General features: G+C 42.5%; 1 protein-coding gene across 1 annotated transcript in view; it reads right to left on the reverse strand.

Annotated features, from left to right (window-relative positions):
• The window catches only part of Thumpd1 (THUMP domain containing 1), a 34,264-nt gene extending 29,659 nt beyond the window's left edge, over positions 1 to 4,605 (reverse strand). Inside the window, exons 1-4 of the mRNA XM_051192803.1 lie at positions 4,357 to 4,605; positions 3,008 to 3,182; positions 1,848 to 2,096; positions 680 to 1,083 (exon numbers count right to left, since the gene is read on the reverse strand). Of these exons, the coding sequence (XP_051048760.1) occupies positions 680 to 1,083; positions 1,848 to 2,096; positions 3,008 to 3,182; positions 4,357 to 4,587 (1,059 nt within the window). The 5' untranslated portion in view covers positions 4,588 to 4,605. The remainder of the gene's footprint in view (positions 1 to 679; positions 1,084 to 1,847; positions 2,097 to 3,007; positions 3,183 to 4,356) is intronic.
• Between the last annotated feature and the right edge of the window lie 5,028 nt (positions 4,606 to 9,633).

Consider the following 9,633-nt stretch of genomic DNA (forward strand, 5'->3'; position numbering starts at 1 on the left):
CCAATGTTACAGCCACTTCGCAGTCCCTGCCTGGACTGTTTGTCTTTCAGTACTCACAGGTCGCTTCCACTCTTCACATTATCTACCTGTGAGGAACTCTTGAAAGCTCGACAAACTGAGAGGACAGCTTGCACAGCAGTCCAATGAAACCCCGGTGTAGTAGCGTTTTGTTGTTTTGTACTAGTATGTGAAGTGACGCTGCAGAGTGATTCTTCTTCCCTAACCTTATCAGAAGCACCATGGGTCTACACCTACAACAGTCCTCTTCTACCTCACATCTTTTCTACAGAAACTGCAGCCATGGGCCATCAGATTTTTCTTAACATTAACACAAACATAACAAGAAAAACAGAAAAAGTACAAAGCCATCACAAAGTGATACCCATATAGTCCACAGTGCCATTTCTGTGTGTACAATGAAACGGCAGGGACAGCTGAGCTATAGGTAGCACATAACTTCCTCAGAATGAGTGTCCTGCTAATCTCTCACTAAGATACTGTTCAGTCCCACATCAGCTGGCAGTGCTTAAAGGGAAACTAGAGAAAGTAATCAGGAGGCAGAGGCATTAAGCAGCACACCAAAGTCAAAATATATATTATATATTATCACAATTTTACATGGAACCCCAGCTTGTTGTAGAACCCTGAAGCCGCCCCCTCCCCCCCCCCAGAGAATGACCTATGAGAGCTCATTTTCCTTTGACTCGGGTCCTTCTGAGTCTTGACTTTCAAGTTCAGATTTATCTTCTCCCTCACTTCCTGCCTGGGTTTCAGACCTTGCTTTTCTCTGCCCAGGCTCCTCACTGCTCTCTGGTGCCACCTGCTGGTTATTCCCATCTGACGGTTCACTTTGATTCAACTTGCCATCAGGTTCCAATTTTGCTTCTTTGCCATTTCCCAGCTTTGGCTGTGGCTGTGAGTCTTTTGCACTCTTCACTATCTCTTGGAGGTTGTATTTTCTGAATAGAACATAATCTTTCACAACACTCAGGCAACAGACAGCTTTGATGATTTCTACTACCACTGTGTACTCTGGATTAGTGAGATCCACTTTATTTTCTGAATTGAGGCTGCCCACTATTCCTGTAACAAAAACAGAAAATGGGCTAAGACAGAAGGATATCATTAAGCATGATGGAATCAAACAGGCTTTCATCCCTTACTATCTGGGATTTGTTAAAAAACAGGTTTATAAAAAGTCACTGCTCCATGTAGCCATCAATCAAATTCCATTAATACTTTTGTTTTTAACAACTAAATACAAATGAAACCTTGAGACATTTAATAAGAAAACAGTTGGGAGTGGAGAGATGACTCAGTGGCTATGTGCATGCAGTGCTCTTGTAGACAACCCATCTGTTGCCAGCACTTATGCTGGAAGGCTAGACAATCACCTGTTAATTCTAGCTCAAAAGGCTATTTTCAGCCTCTGTAGGCACTGCATTCATGTGCATAAACCCAATTCAGTGTGAATCAAAATACTTAGGGAAAAAAATAACATCTGTATTTAACATGAACAGACTGTTTTTAGTTATCATTATCCATAAACAAGACACTTTAACTATTTCATAGACAGTTCATCAGACTTAGTATTCTAAGTAATCCAAAGACAATATAAAGTATAAAGAGAGTATGTGCAGATTATATGCACATACTACACCAAAATAGCCAGTTTATGTAAGACTTACCTTGGCACTTTCATGTTTTGGCAATCCTAGGGGAATAAGGACCAAACTCCCATGGGTACAGGCAGATAATGGTACTTTCGCAAATACCCAATTTTGACTTGCAAAGGCTTTTTATTAGAGACTCTGCCTCCCACCTAAAAAATCACTAAGAGAACCCACCTGCCAGCTCTTTAATAACTTCTTCTCTATTCATATGGCTGTTATTTCGAGATTTGTAGACAATCTGAAATGTCCCTTTGTTTGGGGCTTTAAACCAAGGCTCCAAAAATGTTTCTGCATATTTTTTCATATCTTCTAAGAAAGCTTTGCATGTGCCTGAGATAGGCAACATTCGCAAAATAACTCGTGTCTTCTTTTTCTTGGTTTTGTACATATCCTGGAGAATATGATGTACTAATTTCTCAGGTTCTAAGAGAAAAAGAAAAGATGAAGTGACACAGGAAAAAACAAGGTTTGTACCAACTAACATTTCTCTAGTGCCTGTCATACATCTAGTATTTTAAGTTTTCATTATCTTTACTGCTTTTGCTATAAATAAATGTTGATATAGTCTCCAGAATCAATGCTTTGGGGAGGTCCTAACTTAAATAAACCATAATACCTCACTTTTGTTTTCTTGTAATACAAATTTGAGTAACAAGCACTATATAGCGCATTTTTTTTTACAAAAACAAACTCTGTACATCACTTGAAGACTTACACAATCCCCTAGTTACTTCACACAGAAGTCCAGCTCTCAGCTTGGAAAGAGTTGCAGCACCATGTAGCACACTATGACATAGGCTACTTCCCAACTACACATATCTGCCTGCGACGTTGGAGTTAATATTTTTGAATTAGTGATCTCATTTGAAAGTCATTGGAATTCTATTTCCAGGTCTTTAACTAATTGGATCAAGCTCTTCATTCCTAAGTGGAAACTAAGACTGGTACTAAATAGCAGCTGTTCTTTTGCGACTGAATTTGCACTTTCATTCTATTAAAGTTACATACAAAGGAAGGATGTAGCACAGCCAGGTCCCCACTCTTAAGCCAACGCCACCTTCGCTACCTTCCATATCTCCACATTATTAGAAGACTAAAATAACACACTTCTAAACTGTGGAGTTAAAAAAAAAGTTATCCAAATGAGGTATATGTCACCTAAAAATGATTTCAGAAACATCTAGGCACTGATCTACAACTGATGGAACATGGGAGATGTATCACAGAGTCATTGACAGCCATATCATGAAGTCATTGCCTAGGCGGTATCTGCTAAGAAAGAGATACCTAGATACTGTGGGATTAATTATCTCAGGGGTGCTACTTAGACACACCTATCCCAAGGGTTCTGATGAAGACAACATTATTTGCTCCGCTCTCCATTGACTGGAATCTTCTCAGCTTCTTCTCTGTAGAAGCTTTAATGTCACCAACTTCCTTCTTCAAGGCAGCCTCCACATCGTCATCTTCTCCCTCACTTCCAGAGTGCTGCTGGTCCTTGTCTATAAACTGTTTACATAAAATCAATTAACAAAAATGACACAACAGCTCATGTCCAAACACTATAATTAACTATTTATGTGAAACCCCCAAGGGAAGAGGTCTTAATTTTGACTACAAACAGTTTTAATTAGATGATTAAAATAACATTACTTTCAAAATATAGATTACAAAATGAATCCCGTGAGTGTGGTATATGTCACCTGAAAATGGTTTCAGAAATACCTTTACAGAAGCAGGCAGGCAATGTGTTCATCAGATGACCTGTGTCACAGTGAACTAACACCATCATTACATACCATTGTGGCTGACAGGATACTCTTTTGGTAAGATTAGATTCATATGCATAAGACAACTAAAACCATTACTCCTGTTCTACTAAGAAACAGGTCACAGAAGTAGGTCAATAATTTGCTTAAGCCTGGTACAGTGGGCAATATTTGTAATCCCTACACGTGGGAAACTGAGGCCAGCCTGAGGTAACCAACCAAGTATACCCTCAAAAACAAAAGGAACACAACAGCAACAAAGAAAGAAACTTGCACAAGGCACCAGCATAGACAAGAGCTGCTGCCCAGCAATCTGTTCCACCAAGGGGGTTTCACTTCAATTAGGTAATTAAAATAACTGTGCACAGTGAAGGAGTCTTTGCAAATTCATATTCTGGTCCCTCCTCTCAAACAATGGGAGCTACTGTACTATCTTTCTCCACACTTCAAGGTGTGCAGGTGTGTTCCGAGTCTAAGCTAATGATATCACGGCTTCCAGACTGCCGTAGAATGAGCTTTGGGGTTCACAAGTTTTTATTTTCTTAAATGTACTTTGAAGTACACTTCAAAACTGGCATCCCTATCAAACTTCCACTGCCTCGGAGAGGTTTTTAGCTTGTACAAACTTCACATGGTCGCAAGAGGTACACTTCTCAAAGTTCTTCAGCATACTACCTGGTCCACAGGAGGCAATCAATACGTAGAAGCTACCGTCATTAGTGAAATTAAGAAATGCCCAAAGGAGCCAGCCCATAAGTACACAGCCACCAGGCAGGCGACCTCAATAGCAGCCACACCGGGGGTGGGAAGGTAGGCGAGGTCATGCAAGCACTGTACAGGCGCAACGAAGCAAAAGCCGCTTCTGCCCCCCCGGAAGAGGCTGCAGGCGGCTCGCTCTCCCCAGAGGCCGGTACCTTTTCGGGCCCGTACATGTCGTCGCCATACTCGTTGAGCAGGCTGTAGGCCTCCTCCACGCACTTGCGCTCGTTCATGTTGCAGGTGATGAGGATGCCCTGCAGGCCGGGCTCCAGCTGCCGCGGCCCGCCTGCGTCGCAGCGCCGGGCCCGCTTGGCCGGCAGGAACTGGGCCTTGCCTTTGCGCTTTCCGCCCACCGGCTGAGGGGACTGCTGGACGGGGGCCGCCATGCTGCCTCTGCTCCACGTTCCTTGGCGAATGCGTCTGCGCAGACGTGGGGTCGTTGCGTCACACGTGCGCGACAGTCGGCTCTAGCGGTCCCGGCCTGTCGCCCTCGGTGGCTCCCGGCCGCCCCACCCCTCGCGCGGAGTGACTACAGCTTCAAAACGGAGCCAGCGAGTAAACGTAGAGTTTGGACTCTAGCCGGACCTAAAACGTGCTCAGAAAGAACTGGTTTATTTAGTCATTAATGTTTACTGATTTTAAAAAAATTAATGTTTATCATGCTAGTCACTGTTTCGAGTGCGGAGGTCGGGCCATCAGCAGAACAAGAAATTTATTGTACTAATAATAATCCAAGGTTTCTTAGGAGGCCACTAAATCACTTTGGGTTTGTGGCTTTTCAGACGTGCATGTTCAATACAACTTTCTCTGGTGGTGCTGTGAGAGGACACCAGATGTACAAAGAAAAACAAAGAAGAGATTCGGGGAAGGCAGACCTTGACACCATGGGAGCATTAAAGACTAATGTGCCTTTATTAATAATAGAATTACTGTATTAGTCAGTCTTTCCATGATTCTGTTAGACACTGAAGTCCTGACATTTGAAAGTGACACTGTGGTAAGATGTTCCTGTGCCCTTGATTTTGACAGGAAAGGTACATTGCTTACTTCTGAACAAAACCACTGAGACAAACAAGGGTTTGTCCCAAAAGGATTATCTACCTAATCCAGTGACATACCCCTGACACAAATGAGGGTGGATTGTTGTGGTTTGAAAGAAAATGGCCCCAAAGGAAGTGGCACTATTAGGAGGTGCACCTTGGTTGGAATAAGTGAAGTCTTGTTGAAGGAAATGTGTCACTGTGGAGGTGGGCTTTAAGGTCTTATATATGTTCAAGCCATGTCCAGTTTTAAAGTATACTTCCTATTGCCTACATGTCAACATGTAGCAGCTCCTCCAGTACCATGTCTGCCTGCATGCTGCCATGTTCCCCGCCATGATGATAATGGACTAAACCTGTGAAACTGTAAGCCACCACCTTAATTAAATGTTTTGCTTTATAAGAGTTGCCATGGTCATGATGTCTCTTCACAGCAATAGAAACCCTAAGACATAAGTTGGTACTAGGAGTGGGGTATTACTGTGAAAGTTGTACATGATGCCTCTTCACAGCAATAGAAACCCTAACTAAGACAGAAGTTGGTACCAGGAGTGGAGTATTGCTATGACCATGTTTTTGTTTGGGGGGATTTGGACTTTGGAACTTTGGGTCATGAAAGCAGATGGATGCTTTTATGCACTGCTTAATGGGCCATACTGGAAGAAGCATGGAAGGCAGACGTGCTAAGAGTTATTTGAATTGTGGAGGGCTGGCTCAAGAGGTTTCTGAGGAGAATTTTGGTATGTTACCTATAGATCATTCTTGTGATGTTTTGGTAAAGAATGCAGCTACTTTTTGCCCTTGTTCGAATAGTCTTCCTAAGGCTAAAGTGAAAAGTTCTGGATTAATTTCATTAACAGAGGAAATCTCAAAAGAACTTAGTATAGACTCTGTTGTGTGGTTACTAGTGGTAACTCTAATGAAGATTTATAATGAAAGGAGGCAGGCTGTGCAAATGAAAATACAAAACACAGATTGAGAAAAGGAGCCCTAAGGAGTAGAATAGAGATAAATCCTGGGTTCAGGGAGATAAATGGATTAAGAAACCCTCAGGGAAAGATCCCATTCAGCTAAATTTCCAACTTGTGAAAAGAAACTATAGAAAAGCTTAGTGCCTGGTGTGGTAGTACAGCCTTTAATCCAAGCACTTAGAAGGCAGAGGCTGATAGGTCTCTGAGTTTGAGGCCAGCCTGGTCTACAGAGCAAGTTCAAGGACAGTCAAACTTAGGCAATAAAGGTGACCATCAAAATCTGAAAGCTGGTAAAGATATAATAGAATGAGGGGACTATGGTTGAGCCCCAGCGAGCAGCAGAACTTGGCAGCTTTGGCCACATGGTTCTGGCTTTAAAGTTAAGGATAAAAGAAAGAGGCTATGGAATTTGCCCCCATGACTAAGGGAAGCTGCTGAGGCCAGGCATGTGTTAGGGCGGTCCCTGAATGGAGGACCAGAAAGGTCATTGCATGAAGCAGTGAAGATGAAGTGTGGATTGTCTTGAAGAACCCAAAATGTTGGAGATGCCAGAGTCATTGTATACCTGCTGAGGAAGGCTGCCAACAGTGAGTGGAGCCAGACCAGGAGAAAGAAGTGTGTTACAGTCAACAGAGATGGACAGAGTTGGAGATCCAGAGAGCATTTTGACATGAAACATGAAGATGTAGAGTTTGCAGTTTGCCCAGATGGTTTTTATTCTTGTTTTGATTCAATATTTCCACAGTATGCTCCCTTTTCTATGTTTTTAAATGTGCCATTATATGTTGGAAGTATGTGATATGATTTTTAAAATTTTTATTTTATAGAGGATTATTATTAAGAGATTGCATGAATTTCAGAAGAGGCTTTGAACTTTGGACTTTAAAACATTGTTGAGACTATGATAGACTATGGGGACTTTGAAGTTGGACTAAATGCTTTTTTCATTATGATATGGTTACAACACTTTGTGGGTCAGGGAGTGGGATTTGGTGGTTTGGAAGAAAATGGCCCCCAAAGAGAGTGGTACTATTAGGAGGTATGGCTTTGTTGAAGTAGGTGTGGCCTTGTTAGAGGAAGTGTATCTAGGCAGAGATGGACTTTAAGGGTTCATATATGCTCGAGCCATACCCAGGGAGATAGATCACTTCCTATTGCCTGCATGTCAATACATAGAAGCTTTTTTTCCACCACCATTGAAAGACCCCCATGAGACCCCAAGAGTTTGGAGCCTGTCAGGGGGGAAGGCCCTTGCCCCCAAGAGACGAGACCAGACCACTGGGTGCAAGTGCAAGAGGTTATTTATTGTTTACACAGGTACCTGTGGACGCTTCAGTCTTTCGGGGGACTGAGCGTGCCGAGGTTAAAACTCAGGCAGTTTATATAGGGTTGGGGTGGCAAGAAGCAGGCTTACAAAGCAGAAGCATGGTTATAGGGATTTCATTGTTTCATCTAAATGTAGCAGTTGTAGTTAACCAAGGACAGTTGGTTATTCGGGTTGGGCACAAAGAATACAAAGAATTCAGTTATGACTCTCTCAGCATCCTGGATACCGTCCTGCTGACCTTGCTTTGGTCCAAGCTGCAGACCACAGATATCTGGTTAGTGTTGGATGAGAGCAGCACCTTGTTCCCTCCTGTACTTTTCTCATAACTTGACCTTGGCAATTAATGAGAGCAGCTCAAGCAGGCAATAAGCATAGTGGGGGTCTTTCACCATGTCTGCCTGTATGCCACCATGACACACCCCCCATCATGATGATAATGGACTGAACCTCTGAAACTGTAAGCCACCACCTCAATTAAATGTTTTCCTTTATAGGAGTTACCATGGTCATGATGTCTTTTCACAGCAACAGAAACCCTAGTTAAGACACAGATCCATGGAGTTTATTAGCCAATCAGCCTAGACAAATCAGTGAGTCCCAGCTGCTAGTGAAAACCAAGTCTCAATAAAGCAAAGTGAATGGCTCCTGAGGACCATACCCCAGGACAACCTTTTGCCTCACATGCATGTGTAGGGCACACGAGCCAGTCAAAGATGGTGCTGAGGAGAAGTCAAGAGAGCGAGTCCTGAGTTGTTTACAAAAAAAGATGATTGGCTGTCTATATTGAACCAGATGAGGTCACTGCACGAACAGCTCATGATCACTAGGTAAAGCATAAGGGAACCTAGGCACATGTTAGACTGATCTTTAAAACCATTGGCTGGCTGTTTTCCCACTCTGCAGTTTTTTCCTTTAGAAGATACTTGCTATGGGACAATAAGTGAATTCCTGCTTGGCTAGACTCCCTGCTGCATCTGATTGTCTCTGGGAATCTTTCAGGCTGGGGAATGGGCAGGCAGCACACTTACCTTTCCTCGGACCCAGCTCAGCTTTCTGTGGCTGGGCTGAGACCCCTGAATGCATGCATACATACACATATGCATGCAATCTCTCTCTCTCTCTCTCTCTCTCTCTCTCTCTCTCTCTCTCTCTCACACACACACACACACACACACACACACACACACACACACACGTGTGCACGCACACATGCATGGGGGGATACTAGTACAAGTAGAAAGGAGCAGGAGTCCAGAAGGGGCTTCACTTGTAACATAATGGGCTGGGATGTATAAGTGGTGACAGCACAATTAGAAACTCCCATTATCCATTCTACCATTTTATGTGCTTTGAGGATGGGAACAATTTAAAGAAGTGAGTTGAGAACAGAAGCAGTGACTCTAGTATTACACAGAGCCTGGGTCTATTGATCAATCAAGACCCTTTAGTCTATCTCCAGGTATCAGTGAGGAGAAAAGGGGAGATTTCCAGATAACCCTCTGAGTACTTCTATGGGAAGCTAATGGGATTGTCTTGATGAGGTTTAACAAAGGGGTCTCATATTTGCTCTAATTACCTCTTGAGTCTATAGCAATTGTTTTAAAATTTTCAAGGTTTTTTTCAACAAAGGAAAACAAAGTTCCTTTGGTTTTGTAGATTCCATTGAAGGCTACAGAGCTCTCATCTGGGTAATAAATTACTGGAGTTATGGATTCATAAATTGAATGGCTTGTTTTTTAATGCATTCTTTTAAAACATTTTGGGAAGTCGGTTTAGAAAGTAGCTGGGTTGGTGTCACTTGACAGGCACAACAAACCTTCAGACAGGTAATATGAAGGAACGTGGTGTCTTCAAAATTTACATCTTCTATAGTGAAATATTGTTTAAAACATTTCTCATATCTCTCAAAGGGTTCACAGAGTTTCTGTACACATTGTCGTGTTGTGCTATTAATAATTTTTAAAGTCTTGATGAACAGTCTGGCACAGAGCTGAGTAATGCTGAGTTTAAGGTTCATCTTCAGCTGTCTGTTTAATGAAATAATTCATCTGATTCACTCATTTAACTTTGGACAACAGTCTTCTGTAATTAGAT

Source organism: Phodopus roborovskii, unplaced genomic scaffold (assembly GCF_943737965.1).
Source record: "Phodopus roborovskii unplaced genomic scaffold, PHOROB, whole genome shotgun sequence".
Taxonomy (NCBI): Eukaryota; Metazoa; Chordata; class Mammalia; order Rodentia; family Cricetidae; genus Phodopus; species Phodopus roborovskii.